The 20,191-nt window shown below is 40.2% G+C and overlaps 1 protein-coding gene across 1 annotated transcript in view; it reads right to left on the bottom strand.

Moving 5' to 3' along the window:
• Positions 1–20,191, bottom strand: part of gemin5 (gem (nuclear organelle) associated protein 5) — a 73,496-nt gene that overhangs the window by 29,260 nt on the left and 24,045 nt on the right. The window contains exons 10-15 of the mRNA XM_034177861.1: positions 20,090–20,172; positions 18,923–19,059; positions 17,153–17,226; positions 10,539–10,720; positions 8,175–8,314; positions 377–548 (exon numbers count right to left, since the gene is read on the bottom strand). Of these exons, the coding sequence (XP_034033752.1) occupies positions 377–548; positions 8,175–8,314; positions 10,539–10,720; positions 17,153–17,226; positions 18,923–19,059; positions 20,090–20,172 (788 nt within the window). The remainder of the gene's footprint in view (positions 1–376; positions 549–8,174; positions 8,315–10,538; positions 10,721–17,152; positions 17,227–18,922; positions 19,060–20,089; positions 20,173–20,191) is intronic.

Genomic DNA, 20,191 nt, shown 5'->3' with positions numbered 1-20,191 from the left:
TGAAAAAGTTTCTCTCTGCCTGCTATTGGCATTTTTTCCCTGAGGCTATAGGCTGCATGTGGAGGTCTGTGAATATTTGTATTGAACAGTAGCCAAGGTTTGTGTGTGTGATTTTGGTCATTCTGTATGTCATTAGTGACTTTCACAGATGAGAATGTAGCTATGTGTACACATGTCTGCACATGTGGCAGAGGTTTAGCAGAGAGCTGTCGCGACACATGAGCCCATAGCACATTCATAAAAATGACAAGCTCCCCCATAGCACTTGCAGAAAAATATCTCTGGAGCCGCCACTGCCTTGTACTGTGAGTCAAAGTGATTACATCCATATTTTAAACAATACTGATAGTGGTGTGCTGCAATAACAGGTTATCACCTGGAGGTGGTACTGTAAACTCCTGCTTGGAGACCCTCCACTCCTGCACAGTGAAGTCCTTTCCTCCAGTCCAAATCACATCGGGGTCGACAGGGGACCAGTCAACACACAACAGACAACCGACGTGGCCTCTGTAGTTGCACACAGCAGCCTCTTCCAGCACATTCCACACCTGAAGTTTTAAAACAACACTATTCATTCAAAGTGTGAAAAACAACAGGCATGATTACAGTGTGTTCGACAAATTTCTAAGCAGGTTAACTCAGGAGTTGGACTACTAATATTGTTTATTTATTTGGATCCCCATTAGCTACAGCTGAGCTGCAGCTATTCTTCCTGGGATCCACACAAATCAACAAACACAATATGCAGAAATCAAAAATGCATTGAATAATATATAAACTGAGAAATAATAATACAAAAAAAACCAAACATAAAAACAAAATCAAGTTCCAATCAAATTAATCTTCACATCTCATCAATTCATACAGTAGTGTTCAGAATAATAGTAGTGCTATGTGACTAAAAAGATTAATCCAGATTTTGAGTATATTTCTTATTGTTACATGGGAAACAAGGTACCAGTAGATTCAGTAGATTCTCACACATCCAACAAGACCAAGCATTCATGATATGCACACTCTTAAGGCTATGAAATTGGGCTATTAGTAAAAAAAAAACCAAGTAGAAAAGGGGGTGTTCACAATAATAGTAGTGTGGCATTCAGTCAGTGAGTTCATCAATTTTGTGGAACAAACAGGTGTGAATCAGGTGTCCCCTATTTAAGAATGAAGCCAGCACCTGTTGAACATGCTTTCTCTTTGAAAGCCTGAGGAAAATGGGACGTTCAAGACATTGTTCACAAGAACAGCGTAGTTTGATTAAAAAGTTGAAGTTACTTATATGTAGGTGCAAAAAATTATAGGCTGTTCATCCACAATGATCTCCAATGCTTTAAAATGGACAAAAAAAAAAAAAAAAAACAGATGTGTGGAAGAAAACGGAAAACAACCATCAAAATAGATAGAAGAATAACCAGAATGGCAAAGGCTCACACATTGATCAGCTCCAGGATGATCAAAGACAGTCTGGAGTTACCTGTAAGTGCTGTGACAGTTAGAAGACGCCTGTGTGAAGCTAATTTATTTGCAAGAATCCCCCGCAAAGTCCCTCTGTTAAATAAAAGACATGTGCAGAAGAGGTTACAATTTGCCAAAGAACACATCAACTGGCCTAAAGAGAAATGGAGGAATATTTTGTGGACTGATGAGAGTAAAATTGTTCTTTTTGGGTCCAAGGGCCACAGACAGTTTGTGAGACGTCCCCAAACTCTGAATTCAAGCCACAGTTCACAGTGAAGACAGTTTGGTGCAAGCATCATGATATGGGCATGTTTCTCCTACTATGGTGTTGGGCCTATATATCGCATACCAGGTATCATGGATCAGTTTGGATATGTCAAAATACTTGGCATATACAAGGACATGCCCTTGAAAAGAATGTTTCAACAAGACAATGACCCCAAGCACACTAGTAAACAAGCAAAATCTTGGTTTCAATGCAACAAAATTAATGCCTCGCAGATGTGAAGAAATCATGAAAAACTGTGGTTATACAATCAATCAGTTTTATTTATATAGCACCAAATCACAACAAACAGTTGCCCCAAGGCGCTTTATATTGTAAGGCAAGGCCATACAATAATTACGTAAAAATCCCAACGGTCAAAACGACCCCCTGTGAGCAAGTACTTGGCGACAGTGGGAAGGAAAAACTCCCTTTTAACAGGAAGAAACCTCCAGCAGAACCAGGCTCAGGGAGGGGCAGTCTTCTGCTGGGACTGGTTGGGGCTGAGGGAGAGAACCAGGAAAAAGACATGCTGTGGAGGGGAGCAGAGATCAATCACTAATGATTAAATGCAGAGTGGTGCATACAGAGCAAAAGGAGAAAGAAACACTCAGTGCATCATGGGAACCCCCCAGCAGTCTAAGTCTATAGCAGCATAACTAAGGGATGGTTCAGGGTCACCTGATCCAGCCCTAACTATAAGCTTTAGCAAAAAGGAACGTTTTAAGCCTAATCTTAAAAGTAGAGAGGGTGTCTGTCTCCCTGATCTGAATTGGGAGCTGGTTCCACAGGAGAGGAGCCTGAAAGCTGAAGGCTCTGCCTCCCATTCTACTCTTAAAAACCCTAGGAACTACAAGTAAGCCTGCAGTCTGAGAGCGAAGCGCTCTAATGGGGTGATATGGTACTATGAGGTCCCTAAGATAAGATGGGACTTGATTATTCAAAACCTTATAAGTAAGAAGAAGAATTTTAAATTCTGTTCTAGAATTAACAGGAAGCCAATGAAGAGAGGCCAATATGGGTGAGATATGCTCTCTCCTTCTAGTCCCCGTTAGTACTCTAGCTGCAGCATTTTGAATTAACTGAAGGCTTTTCAGGGAACTTTTAGGACAACCTGATAATAATGAATTACAATAGTCCAGCCTAGAGGACATAAATGCATGAATTAGTTTTTCAGCATCACTCTGAGACAAGACCTTTCTAATTTTAGAGATATTGCGTAAATGCAAAAAAGCAGTCCTACATATTTGTTTAATATGCGCACTGAATGACATATCCTGATCAAAAATGACTCCAAGATTTCTCACAGTATTACTAGAGGTCAGGGTAATGCCATCCAGAGTAAGGATCTGGTTAGACACCATGTTTCTAAGATTTGTGGGGCCAAGTACAATAACTTCAGTTTTATCTGAGTTTAAAAGCAGGAAATTAGAGGTCATCCATGGCTTTATGTCTGTAAGACAATCCTGCAGTTTAGCTAATTGGTGTGTGTCCTCTGGCTTCATGGATAGATAAAGCTGGGTATCATCTGCGTAACAATGAAAATTTAAGCAATGCCGTCTAATAATACTGCCTAAAGGAAACATGTATAAAGTGAATAAAATTGGTCCTAGTACAGAACCTTGTGGAACTCCATAATTAACCTTAGTCCGTGAAGAAGATTCCCCATTTACATGAACAAATTGTAATCTATTAGATAAATATGAATCAAACCACCGCAGTGCAGTGCCTTTAATACCTATGGCATGCTCTAATCTCTGTAATAAAATCTTATGGTCAACAGTATCAAAAGCAGCACTGAGGTCTAACAGAACAAGCACAGAGATGAGTCCACTGTCTGAGGCCATAAGAAGATCATTTGTAACCTTCACTAATGCTGTTTCTGTACTATGATGAATTCTAAAACCTGACTGAAACTCTTCAAATAGACCATTCCTCTGCAGATGATCAGTTAGCTGTTTTACAACTACCCTTTCAAGAATTTTTGAGAGAAAAGGAAGGTTGGAGATTGGCCTATAATTAGCTAAGATAGCTGGGTCAAGTGATGGCTTTTTAAGTAATGGTTTAATTACTGCCACCTTAAAAGCCTGTGGTACATAGCCAACTAATAAAGATAGATTGATCATATTTAAGATCGAAGCATTAAATAATGGTAGGGCTTCCTTGAGCAGCCTGGTAGGAATGGGGTCTAATAAACATGTTGATGGTTTGGAGGAAGTAACTAATGAAATACTCAGACAGAACAATCGAAGAGAAAGAGTCTAACAAATACCGGCATCACTGAAAGCAGCCAAAGATAACGATACGTCTTGGGATGGTTTATGAGATAATTTTTTCTCTAATAGTTAAAATTTATTAGCAAAGAAGTCATGAAGTCATTACTAGTTAAAGTTAAGGAATACTCGGCTCAATAGAGCTCTGACTTCTGTCAGCCTGGCTACAGTGCTGAAAAGAAACCTGGGGTTTGTTTCTTATTTTCTTCAATTAGTGATGAGTAGTAAGATGTCCTAGCTTTACAGAGGGCTTTTTATAGAGCAACAGACTCTTTTTCCAGGCTAAGTGAAGATCTTCTAAATTAGTGAGACGCCATTTCCTCTCCAACTTACGGGTTATCTGCTTTAAGCTGCGAGTTTGTGAGTTATACCACAGAATCAGGCACTTCTGATTTAAAGCTCTCTTTTTCAAAGGAGCTACAGCATCCAAAGTTGTCTTCAATGAGGATGTAAAACTATTGACGAGATACTCTATCTCATTTACAGAGTTTAGGTAGCTACTCTGCACTGTGTTGGTATATGGCATTAGAGAACATAAAGAAGGAATCATATCCTTAAACCTAGTTACAGTGCTTTCTGAAAGACTTCTACTGTAATGAAACTTATTCCCCACTGCTGGGTAGTCTATCAGAGTAAATGTAAATGTATTAAGAAATGATCAGACAGAAGGGAGTTTTCAGGGAATACTGTTAAGTCTTCAATTTCCATACCATAAGTCAGAACAAGATCTAAGATATGATTAAAGTGGTGGGTGGACTCATTTACATTTTGAGCAAAGCCAATTGAGTCTAATAATAGATTAAATGCAGTGTTGAGGCTGTCATTCTCAGCATCTGTGTGGATGTTAAAATCGCCCACTATACAACTAAATACTAGTTTAGTGATTCACAGGATTGCTAAAAAAGCAGTTTGAACATAACAGTTTTGAGTTTGTAGCGTCAACAGCAGATGCTACTACTATTGTGAACACCCCCTTTTTATACTTTTTTTTACGAATAGCCCAATTCATAGCCTTAAGAGTGTGCATATCATGATGCTTGATCTTGTTGGATTTGTGAGAATCTACTGTATCTACTGCTACCTTGTTTCCCATGTAACAATAAGAAATATACTCAAAACCTGGATTAATCTTTTTAGTCACATAGCACTACTATTATTCTGAACACTACTGTATATACAAAAAAAAACTTATCTATAATGATCAACAATTAAACCCAGATTGCTTATTATGTCCACAATGCCGTTTTAGAAGTACCTTAAAAGAACATTTATTTGAAATGAGTTTGATGCATTCCGTCATACCCCTAAATATGACAGTGTTCTTTATGGCATTAGTCCTGGCTACAGGTAGCGTAAAGTTTCCCACCACAGCATGTCTGGACCATGTAGACCTGGTGTGATTCCCAGTCATGCTCCCTGTTTGTGTTCTGTGACAAGAGACTGTCCGCCCATCTGGGCTTTGGCGGGGGGAGGTAACCTGTGTTGGACTGGCATCCCGTCCAGGGAGAGTTGTACTAGACTCTCGTGCACTTTACATTACAGAAACTGGGGTTAGGCAGTAGTACCAATGGGCCTCAGGGCCTATATGGGACTTAGTCATACAACTGTCGACTGAAACTGGAAATCCTTTGTAATACTTGTCACACCTTGACGATTTAGCCATTGTATGGCGACATATGAAAAAATGCGCCAAATACGCTGGATACATCGAATTACATATTCAGCTGTCACAATATAATGATTTAGCCAGTATAGGCTGACAGCCCTGTTTCCACGGAGCAGTTTGGGTCGGTACTGCACAGTACGGTACTGGTCGGAGCAGTTAACTCTGGCTGTGTTTGCATTTCCACTGCCGGCAGAACCCCTTTTGTTTGGCAGGTGTAATACGTAAATACTGGCAAGCACATTGCGACCTCTCTCCACCACACGGACGCCAAACAGTAATTCAACATTTTTCTAAATTTTATTTTATTTTAGTCTTGGTGGATCATGGGATTTATTTTCACTGTGTGCAGAATGCTGAAGAATCGACTGATGCCTGTTGTAAATGCTAACGTGAATGAATGAGGCACTGTGACTCTTTCAACTGTTAAAATAAGTTAAGTATTATATTAAATAAGACTTTACATTTAATCCGTGTGTGAATGGTTGTAATATCTGTAGCAGTCTGACCTGAACGCTGACTAAATCATTGAGGTGTGACAGGGGTGTTACACAGTGATCCCAAAGGGAGCTTTAACTCATTTTATTCATTACACAGGGTTCTCAGCAGGATTTTTTTCTCAGCGTAATGGGATGGAAAAATCACCTTAAAAAGCCAGGGGTTCGGGGATGCTCAGGCTTTTGCATTATGGGCTTATAAAGGGCCTCCTTTGTTAGTCTAAATAAATATACCAAAATCTGATGTCCAGACAGAAGAAGAGAACATCTCTGTGTTTCCAAAAATGCGACCAATTTGAAGTTGAAGCTGCGGAGGAGACCTTCATGTGGTTAAATGTGCTGAAAGTCCAGCTCACTTGTCGTCTCTGCAAACTCACACCTGCTGCTATGCTTCTAAATAAAACAAAGGCTCTTCAAACAGCAACTATTTTATCATTTCAAAAAACATTTTCCTTATTTTAACATTAAATGAAGGAATCAATCATCATGGTTTTAATTTACAGACAAAGATTCATAAAGATTTCTAAAGAATCTTTTTAAAATTTACTTAAAACTATTTTAATTACAAGTTATTTAATATAAGAAAAAAAAACGCATAAGGATTTTCTTGAATAAACTGCTGTGTATAAATTAGACGTTCTGATGTTCCTGACACTCATCTACACTGTTCTGTGTTTTGGCCTGATGTCTTGTTTCTTTTAGCTTTAAAGTAAGGCTGTAAAAAAGATTTAAAAAATTATGACTGTACTTCACATAATTTGGCACTCAAAATGCAGGCAATAGTGTTTTAGAGCGTTATAAATTTAAAAATCTAGCGGGGGAAGCTGGCCCCGGTGTCCCCTATCCAGCAGCACTCGGCTCACTGAAAGAACTTTAGCAGCTGTAAAAAAAAACAAAAAAAAAACAAAACTTTCCCCCCAATGTTTGTGCGATGCACACTGCAGGGGAACCGTAGTGGCTGCAGAACTTTAGCGACAGCAGAGAACTTCCCCCCCCAGCACTCGGTGTGGGGCACACCGCAGGAGTCAGAGCTTTAACGGCTGTACGAGAACTTTTTCCCCAAGGACTTTTCCCATACACGCAATGATTCACACCAGAGAACCTTTGTGCACTGTCCCATGAATAATCCATGTCATGAGGAACGGGAAAAAAAACAGCAGTGTGAAACGGTGGACGATTTTCTTTTCTTGCCCGCAATAACAAATGACAGTCTGGTAGCGAATTAATCAAGCAGAAAAGTGAGTCACAATGACATCTTTAAATGGGTTTTAACTGAGGTTGATGAAAAAAAAAAAAAAAAAAAACAGATCATTTTTGTAGGTTGATTTTGGACCCGCTGCAGGTTCAAATCAAGAAGAAAATGATCATTCTGATCATCAGAAAGATCATTTTCCCATTAACCACACCCTTGGAACAGTGTAACGACCAACTGCAGGTTAATTCTTTTCATGCAGCAGCAGTAATGGGCCGTTACGCTGTTATAATGCCTGGTGACAACCATGTTATATTATAATTATTTTAACATTATTTCACTGATTTTTAACCACTGGGGGTAAATAAACACAGTAACTCAATAACAACCCCAGCTGACTGTAATCTCCCAGCTTCCATGGATTTCCTCATGTTGTATTCTACACTGATATATCATCATTCAGACACTCACCATCTTGTTGGAATTTTATTGTAGCCCTCCAAGGTCATGTTGTGGTGACGTTAGAGTGGAGATAACATAGGGCCTGACAGCCCCATTAGATAGAATTAATTTAACCCATATTTGAAAAGCCCTTTAAAAATGTGTAAAAAACCTGGACTTTTACGCCAATTAAAAAAAAAAAAAAAGTAGTTCCGTATTCTTTTCTACATTAAAATATCTACAATTATCCTCTTTAAACTCAAACTGAAAAATTTCTACAAATTAATATAAATTAAACAGAAGCATCAAAGGCAACATGATGTTACATATCAGGATAACAGTTTAGTGATTAACAGCTTGGCCATGAAGACATCCAGTTACTGACCTGGGCAGTTCCGTCATAAGACACAGTGACCAGTCGGGCATTCTGATGTGGACTCCAGGCCATGCTGGTGATTTTAGCTGTGTGACCACACAGTCTGCGATATGGCTCTGTCACCACCAGTGGGCTGTCTGGAGGATTCTCTGCACAAATAAATAAAAAAAGGCATGCTGTCAATGTGCAACATTTCCCTCATTATTTATTAAAAAGTGATGCTGGTCCCAAGTAGCTGCTGAAGTGAAATTCTAACTATTTCAAGAAAACATGCACAGGCCATTGATGGAGCAGGGCACAATGCATGCTGGTTATTGTCAGACATTGGGGAATTAGAGTTTCATTTACTTTCACTCATTAAAAAGCAGCAATTTTCAAAAGAATTGTCTATTTCTAATCCAGAGACTGTTCCCTTTTTTAAAAAGAAATTATTACTAATGTGTTTGTGGGCAGCCGTTAAATAGTTCTTCCATTTTTCTAAGTCAACGCATTATTATAATCATGTCAACAGAAACCCTGGGATTTGTCAATTTGAATTTTTAGATGTTTTAAGATTCAACTTTTTACTCAGGACAAAAACTATTTTAATCAGTCAGGCATTGAGAAAGAACGCTACTATATACAACCCCAATTAAAATGAAGTTGGGACGGTGTGTAAAATGTAAATAAAAACAGAATACAATGATTTGAAACTCCTCTTCAACCTATATTCAACTGAATACACTACAAAGACAAGATATTTAATGTTCAAACTGATAGACTTTGTTGTTTTTGTGCAAATATTTGCTCATTTTGAAATGGATGCCTGCAACACATTACAAAAAAGTTGGGACGGGACAACAGAAGACTGGGAAAGTTGATGAATGCTCAAAGAACACCTAACTGGAAACAGGTGAGTATCATGGCTGGGTATAAAAGGAGCATCCCCAAAAGGCTCAGCCACTCACAAGCAAAGATGGGTCGAGGATCTCCACTTTGTGAACAACTGTATGGAAAAATAGTCCAACAGTTTAAGAACAATGTTTCTCAATGTTTATTTGCATGGAAATTAGGGATTCCATCCTCTACAGTCCATAATATAATCAGAAGATTCAGACATTCTGGAGAACTTTCTACACGTAAGCAGCAAGGCCAAAAACCAACACTGAAGGATCTTACCGCGTGGGCTCAGGAACACTTCAGAAAACCATTGTCAGTTAACACAGTTCGTCGCTACATCTACAAGTGCAAGTTAAAACTCTACCATACAAAGTGAAAGCCATACATCAACAACATCCAGAAATGCCGCCGCCTTCTCTGGGCCTGAGCTCATTTGAAATGGACAGACGCAAAGTGGAAAAGTGTGCTGTGGTCTGTTGAGTCCACATTTCAAATTGTTTTTGGAAATCATGGACGTTGTGTCCTCCAGACAAAAGAGGAAAAAGACCATCCAAATTGTTACCAGCGCAAAGTTCAAAAGCCAGCAAATGTGATAGTATGGGGGTGTGTCACTGCCCACGGCATGGGTAACTTACACATCTGTGATGGCACCATCAATGCTGAAAGGTACATCCAGGTTTCGGAACAACACATCCTGCCATCCAAGCAATGTCTTTGTCAGGACGTCCCTGCTTATTTCAGCAAGACAATGCAAATCCACATTCTGCACGTGTTATAACAGTGTGGCTTCATAGTAAAAGAGTGCGGGTACTAGACTGGCCTGCCTGCAGTCCAGACCTGCCCCCCATTGAAAATGTGTGGCGCATTATCAAGCGCAAAATATGACAATGAAGACCCCAGACTGTTGAACAACTGAAGTCGTACATCAAGCAAGAATGGGAAAGAACTCCACCTACAAAGCTTCAACAATTAGTGTCCTCAGTTCCCAAATGCTTACTGAGTGTTGTTAGAAGGAAAGGTGATGGAAAATAGTGGTAAACCTACCACTGTCCCAGCTTTATTGAAACGTGTTGCAGGCATCCATTTCAAAATAAGCAAATATTTGCACAAAACAATAAAGTTTATCAGTTTGAACATTAAATATCTTGTCATTGTGGTGTATTCAATTGAATATAGGTTGAAGAGGATTTGCAAATCATTGTATTCTGTTTTTATTTACATTTTACAGAACTTCCCAACTTCATTGGAATTGGAGTTGTAATGTATTGTGCAAATCAAAACTCTAAAAATAAACCACTTCTTGTGTTACCATGGACAAGACCCCTACAACGGTATACATGTGCATATTTACCTCAGTAAGTTTTGACAACGAGGCTCAGTACCAAGTCATGACAAGTCAGTTGTTGGTGTGTGACACGTTCTTCTGTTTAAAAAGAGGACAGCCCCTCACCGATAAATACTAAACTATATATATATATAAAAATGTGTGCCCACCTATCACTGTGTGTAGATCATGCACATAGACGATGGCATTGCTGGAACCAGACGCCAGGAGACAGTCCAGCTCAGGTGGAGAGGCGTGGTTGTGATGCCACCGTAGTGTGTTGATGATCTTGTGGTGCTGCTGGATGCTACACAGCAGCTTCAGAGTGGGAGCCTGATAGACATCAATGCACCTGAACAACATATGGGGGAGGGTTCACTTACACGAAAGAAAAAATATGAATTTTTCAGGGCTTTGCACAGAATTGTATCTCAGAGTCCCACAGCCATTTTAATCCACCTCCGAACACAACACGACACAAACATATTAAAATGTTTGTGTGCTGCATGTACTGTCACAAAAACAGGTAAGTTAAAAGGGTGTGGTGGTGAAGAATAATGAATGTCTTCTGTGGTGAAAGATTTGATGAGTGCGAGTTTCTGTTTGGCTAATGGGATAATCACGTATAAATTGCGTTATTCATCCATGAGATGTCTAAAAAGCGTCTGGATGTATCACTGTGCCGATACATCCCGAGCTCAGCACAGAGGGCAGCGCCTCATACAAAAGCACTGCTAAAAACACAACCTGTCTGTTTGACCCTACATCAACAAAACTTTTTATCTGTGACCCACTCTTGGGCCTATTGTGTTGGAAATTATTAATCTGTCACTAACCTCGGGATCTGTTCCTAAATGTTTCAAATCTGCAGTGATTAAACCATTACTTAAGAAATCTATCTTGACCCAAGTGTATTCAAAAATTATAGGCTGATATCAAATCTATCATTTTGTTTTAAACTGTGGAAAAAGTGGTTTTTCAGGAGCTCGTGGACCACCATGCTGAGAATAATCTCTTTGTGAAACTGCAGTCTGCTTTTAGAAAATATCATTCCACAGAGATGGTGCTCACTAAAGTGGTGAATGATCTTGTGCTTGCAATGAATTCAGACACCACTATGGTTCTGTTACTATTAGATCTTAGTGCTGTGTTTGATATGGTGGATCACCGTATTCTACTTGTCAAGCTGGAGAATCATTTTGGGATTACTAGGAATGCCCTTGCAAGGTTGGCATCTTACCTGACCAGTCACTCTCATTGTGTGTTGTGCAACAACATTACCTCTAACCTTGATGACATGAAATATGGGGTTCCAATGGGGTCCATCTTAGGCCCCCTGCTTTTCTCCTTTTATATAGCACCCCTTGGGCACATACTGCAGCGTTTTGGGATTACCTATCATTGCTATGATGATAATTGTACATGCCAATAACTGCTGGTAATCTCAGACACAAAGTCCTTAGAGGATTGCCTTGCATCAGTGAAAAGCTGGATGTCCAGCAATTTCTTACTTTTAAACTCGGACAAGAGCAAAATGATGGTTCTTAGTTCAGCAAGACATCTACATCAGTTTGACCAGGTAACACTTAACCTAGGCTTGTGTATCATACATCATACTGACAAAATGAGGAACCTTAGGTTGATTTTTGATCCCAGGTTGTCCTTTGACCTACACATTAGAGATATTAGGAGGACTGCTTCCTTCCACCTGAGAAATATAGCAAAGATTCATCTCATCCAGTCTATAGCTGATGCAGAGACCCTGATCCATGCATTTGTCTCTTCTCGACTGGACTACTGCAATGTTCTATTTTCTGTTAAATGCTGCTGCCAGAATCTTGACAGGAAGCAGAAAGTTTGACCATATTACACCCATTTTGGTGTCTCTTCACTGGCTCCCTGTCTCTGTGAGGTCAGATTTTAAGGTTCTGCTATTAACCTATAAAATTATTCACGGATGAGCCCCTCCCTACTTAGCTGACCTACTTAAACCTTACGTACCAGCCCAGGTTCTGCGTTCTCACAGCCCTGTCCCTAAGGTGAATAAAGTCTGCGGGCCATAGAGCCTTCTCTTATCATACACCTGTTTTGTGGAATAATCTCCCTACGGCCGTAAAATAGTGAGATTCTGTAGAGACATTCAAGTCCAGACATAAGACGTATTTATTCTCCATCTCGTATGGCTAACACACTGACATAGTATGGAACTATGCTTCCTATCCTTTTAAATGAATTTTATTACCAACAGAACAGGTCTCAGCCTCACTTCTACTAAATTCTGGGTCTGTTACTAAAGCTTAGGGCTAGTGGCTGGTGACAACCTTAGTATTCTCTGTTTTCCTGTTGATTTACTGCTGGTAAACTCACACTTTAGGTGTACTGATGACATCACATAAGACTGACAGCTGCAAACCACAGGATGCTGGACTGCCTATGAGATGCCATGCCTGAAGCTGATGCAAAACACTGCAGTCTGCGTTTGGAATAAACATTGCCACGGTGACAGGCCCACTGATGGAGTGATGAATGAAGGCTGGCCCTGGACTCCAAGGAGCTGGATGACCCACTGTCATTATGTTGTTTTGATTTCCTGTTGTCTGTTTCTTCAGCTTTGTAAAACATTGTAAAAACCGTGTGACTGTTAGAATGGCCTTGAGGTTTCTTCCTCAATACCATCAGAGGGAGTTTTTCTTTAACAATGTCATCTGTGTGATTGCTCTAGGGGTTGGTAAAGACAGACCTTACTAATGTGATGCACCTTGAGGCAGCTTTGTTGTGATTTGGTGCTATATACATGAAATAAATTGAATTGAATTAAACTGATACAATACCAGAAAACACTAGCAGAGTAGCAGACAGCCAAAAAGGGCTATATTTTTCGAGATACCCCTCCCGGAGTTATATCAAGATGTAATTGGTATCAAAATGTCCGGTAGAACCTCTACTTTTCAGATCTGAGGTTGTACTTTGAGAAGGTTTATTACAACATGGTCAATTAACCCTTTTTTTGCAGAATCACGCAAAAAATTGAGACTGTCATAGGCCCACAAAATATTTCACCCTACTGATATAAACATGCGTTAAATGCCCATCTATTCCACATCAGCAAGGATCTGAAGACATCATTTTGACACATTCAGGGGTATCCAAGGTTCAGGGGGTGGTCTTCAGGCCCCCCCAAAATAAATTTTTTAACCGCTTTTCTTCATTTTGGGGAGTCTGAGACCTAATTTAGCATGAATAAAGGGTATTCCATAGTCATATGAAGGCAGAGGGGTCCCTTGCAAGCAAAAATTGATTTGTGTGTCACAGATAACAAATTGAGCCAGTTTAACTCTTTCACATTGGAACTAAAGCACCATCCAGAATTTGATGTTTGTCCGGATGATGGTTTTTTCATATGAAGATCTTTCCTCGATCCTTTCCTTTGTCCAACAGGCTTGTAATGAATAACTGACTGATTGGTTGATTGATTGTAAAGATATCCTCTGGGTGTAGGAGTGGGTGCCATTTTAGTGTCCAGGACTATGATTAGGGTCATCCAGCAAATCATTAAATGGTCGTGCTTCAGCCTCTATGTTGCGTGGGCCGCCAGAAGAGGAGGTACTGCTGGCCCACCACCAGAGGGCGCCCTGCCTGACGTGCGGGCTTCAGGCACGAGAGGGCGCTGCCGCCACGGACACAACCGGGAGTGACAGCTGTCATACATCAACTCATGACAGCTGTCACCCATCTTCATTTCATCACTCCATAAAAGCCGGATGTCATCTCCACCTCGCTGCCGAGATATCATCTACCTGTGAAGGTAATTCTCTGCTAAACTGAAAACACTGACTAATAGTCTGAACTTCTTTGCAGCCGTTTTCCTGTAAGTGTTTCCTTATCTGTGGGATTGGCGTTTGGTGTGATCAGCGACGGCTTCGCTTCACACCCCAACCAGATAAGTGGTTAGACAGGAGCTGCACGTGTGTGTGATTAGAGGTGGAGGTGACTTTCCACCTTCTGACTGTTTTTGTTACTGGGTGTGCACACACCCACATCTCACTGTTTGTGCTCCTCGCCAGCAGTACCAGATCCGACAGTCGGGGACGGTGATCACCTAGGAATTCGGGACTTGGCGGCTCCAGTGGCGGTGGAAATCGTGTGGTTCCGGCTCTTCTCAGGACAGACGTCTTCTATCCTCGAGCCTGCCTACACGTCACCTTGGTGTATTGACTGCTGTCAGATTCTGTGATTGTCTGTATCATCGTTGTGCACATTCACAACATTAAATTGTTACCTTTTGGCTCATCTATTGACCGTTCATTTGCGCCCCCTGTTCTGGGTCCGTGTCACTACACTTTCCACAACACTCTAGGCCATTAGGCTTTTCAAGAATTTCTTAGGTTTGGAATCTTACCAAAAGAGAAAAGTTCTTTTTCCAGACCTTTTGTATTTATTTAAGTGCAAAATTTCAACAAGGAATGTAATATTTTTACATATACATGTATGCCCTTATTTGTAGTTTACTGGCCATGAGATAGTGGCTTACAAGATCATTGCCAAAAGAAGTTCAGCATGGCTGCCCAGTCGTCCGGCATAATGCTACTTCAATTTGACTGTATTTTGCACCTGATAATTTTACATTACGTCAATCTTGACAATACATGTATTTAGTGGTCATCGCCATCACCATCTGCACTACCCTGCTCAATGTGGAGATTATTCGAGCAGTCACTGCATTTGCATGCATCAATGCATGGAAGGCCAACCTGGAGGCAGAGGCATTTAGCCCCATCAATGCAGCTTGTGTCTTGTCAGTACAAGTGAGTTAGGTTTCTCAGTTCACGTGGAGCTGACTCTGAGGTTTCTAATGCAGACGAGGTTGTCTCCACTCTTTGTCCAGCCGTATCCGGTGGGATTCACGACAACAGGTTTTGCGATGTGGCTGTTGCACCATAACATTGTTTGATACTTTGCACGTAGAGCATGTTGATAGAAGGCATCTTCTGTTGGAGGGAGTGAGGATACTGGTTTGTCAGAGGTGGATGAGGCACAATTCATCCAAAGTGCCGCAAAGCCTGTCCTTGCGACCTTTGCACATCAAGACAGCAAACTTTCTGGCTGAATCCTGCCTGCTGATCTGGACTGTGGAATTCTGTTAGGCCTTTCAGTTAATCTTGATGCTTTTGAAGCGTATTGTACGCAGTTCGTTTCCCTATTCTGAAACATCCGCTGGTCGTGTCGCATCCTGAAATAGCATGCATCGCTGGCAGTCCTGAGCACAGTAGTGGACCTATTTCTTGAGCAATTTTAGTCACTGAAATGAACCTCTCTCAGGTGATGAATTTCCCTGCGTGACCTTCATGCATATAGACCTCTTGGCTCAACATCCCTTTATTATGATAATGTAACAACAAGACCAGAACATCTGTGTCATCGCATCTCACGATGGTATGAGGAAAGGAAGCTAAGTGTGTTGCATGTAGCACAATTCTTGTGTCAGCTTCAGCTTGCGTTGATGACAATGCTTCCAAGTTACGAGACCTGTCAGTGGTAATTTCCTTCACAGTCTCTGGGTTTGGGTAACCGCCATCAATGACCAGTGTTTTATCAGGTGCGATCAAGTCTGGTACTTTCATCTCCAGGTACTGACTTAGGAAATAAACCAGTGCCGCCTTGTTCTGTGCAGACTTCAGGAACAGCTTGTAACTGGGAACCTTCCTGCTTCCTATGACCTTATGAGAAGCTCCGTTTGGATTGATTTCACCATGGCGCTGCCTCGCACTCCCTTTGATATTCAAACTTGCTTCTACATCATAGTGGTCGAACACCAATGTCTCAACTTCAACATCTAAGTCAGGATTTTTGAACACTCTGATCAGTCTTTTCAAAATAATCTGTCCAAGATCATCAAATGTTTGGAAATGTGCCTCATTAACACCCTGGACAAGACTGATTCCATCAATAATGTATGCAGTGGGTGTGTGGGCTGCTGTTTCCAGTGTGGTCTCCTTTTGAACACATTCCTCAAGTTTGGTAGCAAGCGGCGAAACAACACCTCCGGATCAAGGACAAGCTTCTTGTCTTTGTCAAATGAATGGCCTTAAGACCACCCCCTGAACCTTGGATACCCCTGAATGTGTCAAAATGATGTCTACAGACCCTTGCTGATGTGGAAACATGTTTATATGGGCATTTAATACATTTTTATACCAATAGGGTGAAATATTTTGTGGGCCTATGATGGTCTCAATTCTTTGCGTGATTCGGCAAAAAAAGGGTTAATTGACCATGTTGTAATAAACTTTCTCAAAGTACAACCTCAGATCTGAAAAGTAGAGGTTCTACCGGAAATTTTGATACTAAATACATCTTGTTATAACTCCGGGAGGGTGACAGGAATTTTCTGTGTTAACCGAGTTGTTCTTTTTCAGGTCCAACTCTGTACAACTCTGACAGAGGAGTTTGGTGATTTTTCTTCCCTGCTGCTACTCCTCTTCACAGCTAGAAAAAGCCCAGAATAAGAAGTCTGGAGTTTACACCCTGTTAGCATAACACCTCATGCACTGAAATTTATTTACATTTCTCCACTGAATTTGTCGATTTTCTCCTTTATTTTTTTGCAGTTCAAGCCTTTTGTGTAGTTGGCCTTGTTGAGAATAATTAGCCAAGCACATCACTTCACACAACAACTCCATGAGCCTGGACTCTAAATACTGTCAGCAGAATGTTGAATGGTCCCAGAAGTCCACATTTTGATGGTGTATTCTGAGACTTATAAAACTCCATCATTCACACTCACCCATCTTCATTACCAATGGCAACCACTTTCCCATCTGGCTTCCAGCTGAAGTCGGTGTGTGGAGACAGCTTGTGCTGTAGTGAAGCAGAGCTCACTTTTATAACATATTATTAAACTCACATCCACTTACATTCAGCAACAAATACACCAAAATGGATGTTGGTCAATGACAAAAAAATAAAATAAAAATAAAAAACAATAACAAAAAGCCCTCAGAGTTGTAATTTCCTTTTATAATTGTCTTTGGAAAAATGAAAACTGAAATCTGAAGGGAGTGCCAACAGCTTTTTTTTTTATTTATAAACTGATTTTTATGTCATAAAACAGCTGAGAACAAAGTAAGCATTTGTAAGGAGTACTGTGATTAAACTGAAGTAAGGGGTGAGACCTTTGTACTAACTACTAAATATCTGATGTCTGTGAGAGTTACAAAATGAACATTTTCTTTAAAATGGGGACACAATGATTCAATTTAATGTTAATTCTTTCTGTAATAGGTACACTACTACCAGTGTTGCCACAGTTACTTTGATAAAGTAATCCAATTACTGATTACTCCTTGAAAAAGTAACTTAGTTACTTTACTGATTACTGAGTTGTAAAAGTAACTAAGTTAGATTACTAGTTATTTTTTTAGTTACTTTCCCCAGCTGCCGACAACAACCCTCTGCCACCTCAACATGACAATGATACCTGTTTTACCAAAACTCACTTTATAGTCACCCTTTCTTGACTTCAATGAAAATAAATACTTGTTTTATAAAAAGTTAAATAATCTTTCTTGACCTCATATTTAACTGTTGACAGCACTGTAACAGTAAAACTTGCAATTTCTAACCTACATTGCTTTAACTATTAAATTCTAACATTTTTCTAACATTTAAATTCTCTATAAACATTTTACTTGTCAAAATTATTATTATTTTAAGTAGTATTAGTAGTTGTAGTAAAAAAACAGCTTCAAAACTGGACCTTTAATCTAGGGGTGTTGTGGGGGAGGGGGGCACATCCCTGCCCCACGCACCCATTCCATCTGGATTCGCCCCTGCTTCGGCGTTTGAGCACAAAGAATGGATAACATTTATTTATGCAGAAAACATGACCAGATTTACAGGTAAGAAAGTTTTATTGGGTTTTCACATCATGTGGTCCTCAGCAAGAGAGTTTAGGTGCATTTGAGTGGAAAATAGTGTTAGTTGTTGACGCGTCGCGGAGGATCAGCTGTTTTTAGGAGCAGATACGGAGCGGCTCAGCTCAGAATTCTAAATAAAGGAGGAAAATAAAGCATAAAAATGACTTTGTAAAGCTCAGTACAGGTGTGCTGTTTTCACCGCGCTTTAAGAGGTGAGGACGAGTCGTAGCTGATGAAAAGCTCACAGCTCGCTTAAAGTGGGCAGTTCAGTCGAACCCCGACCTCCTGCCCACGGATCAAGTTTAACGCTGCTGTCGACCCACAATGCAAAAATAATAGTAACGCACAGTGACTTGGAGAAGTAACTTTAATCTGATTACTCATTTGGAAAGATTAACGCGTTAGATTACTCGTTACTAAAAAAAAGTGGTCAGATTAGAGTAACGCATTACTAAGTAACGCGTTACCGGCATCACTGACTACTACACACTACTACACACACTACACTATATTATCTCCAATTCTGGAAAAAAATACCCTTTGCAGGAAAAAAAAAAAAAAAAAAAAACCTCAGGTGAAACATAGTTAGCTGTTTTTGAACAATTTTTTTTTAATCTACCACCACAACAAACTCCTACCTTGATGTTGTTGGTCTCTCTGATCAGCCTGTCAATATTCGATGCTTCAGCGCTCAGCTTCGAAGGATCATGTTGCAGGATGATACCTTCACCAGCACAGCTATACAGACTGTAGGACAGTTTCCCTTCTGCTGCACCTGATCGTCAAGCACAAAATTACAAATTACAGATGGATCCAGGGCTGAGAGTCAGTCTGCAAAGATCACAGACTGAAATGAACAAAACCCCTGCAGGGTTGATCAATCTTGTTATGAGACTGTAAAACAACACATACTTTTGGAGATTTGGTCTTCGGTTACCATATTTTATTGACTGTAAAAATCGCATCTGTCCAGAAATGCATCAGGAAGAGGAAAAAACAAAAACATATACGTTCATCATTCTACGAGTTTTGAAACGTGGTGTGACTGCTTCATGCAACGAAAAAAAAATTAATTTAATCTGCACACGATATTAACAGGCAAAAACTGTGTTAGTGAGCACACGCTAACAGGCCAATTAACGTTGCTGCATCAGGCACAGAACTCAAGAATAAAATGCTTATTGTTGTCACTGAACAGATGAAAGCGTCAAGGAGCTAAACTTGTCACTAAATCTAAGTAAACCCTGTCTTTAGAGGTGTGTAATATTGCAGTGTACTGCAGTATTACTACCTAACATTATAATATCATCACAACCTCATATGTGCGCTGTCTAGTTGGTGGTCTGGAGACAGACTGAGGAAGGAGATGCTCCTCATGTACTCGATACACCAACTGTAATTCGTACTAAAGACTTGAACCAAAGAGGTCTACCGTAAATATGAAGACAGATAGTGAGTCAACAAAACAGCCACACCTTTAGTTCAAGAATAATCAGCAAATTGTTGGTGCAACAATATTGTTTATGGATTTAAAGTGGAGTGATTGCGAGACTAATCAAAATGTCATCCATCTGAAAGCTGGTAAAATTAACTTTCTATGTCTTGATCTCCCTGTGAGTGGCTAAAGTGAAGGGAGGTGAGCAATGAGAGTTTTCAATTACAGAGTCTATTACAAAGGCTGTCAGAGAGATGTTTGGGATTTTTAGCTGACTCGACCATTCTGGCTTTCCACTACTAGAGGTTGTGCTGAGTCAGAGCATTCACAACAAACAACCACCGTTACCAAGTATTCATTAAGAACTTACCAAACGACACCGGGGAAACCGGCGGTCCCCAGGCCAATGTATACACTGTTTTTCGATGATAGGAGCTTGATATCTGGGGAGGCCTCAGAGGACACAAAGCAG

Source organism: Thalassophryne amazonica, chromosome 9 (assembly GCF_902500255.1).
Source record: "Thalassophryne amazonica chromosome 9, fThaAma1.1, whole genome shotgun sequence".
NCBI classification, from domain to species: domain Eukaryota; kingdom Metazoa; phylum Chordata; class Actinopteri; order Batrachoidiformes; family Batrachoididae; genus Thalassophryne; species Thalassophryne amazonica.
This window is presented reverse-complemented; position numbering and strand designations above follow the sequence as displayed.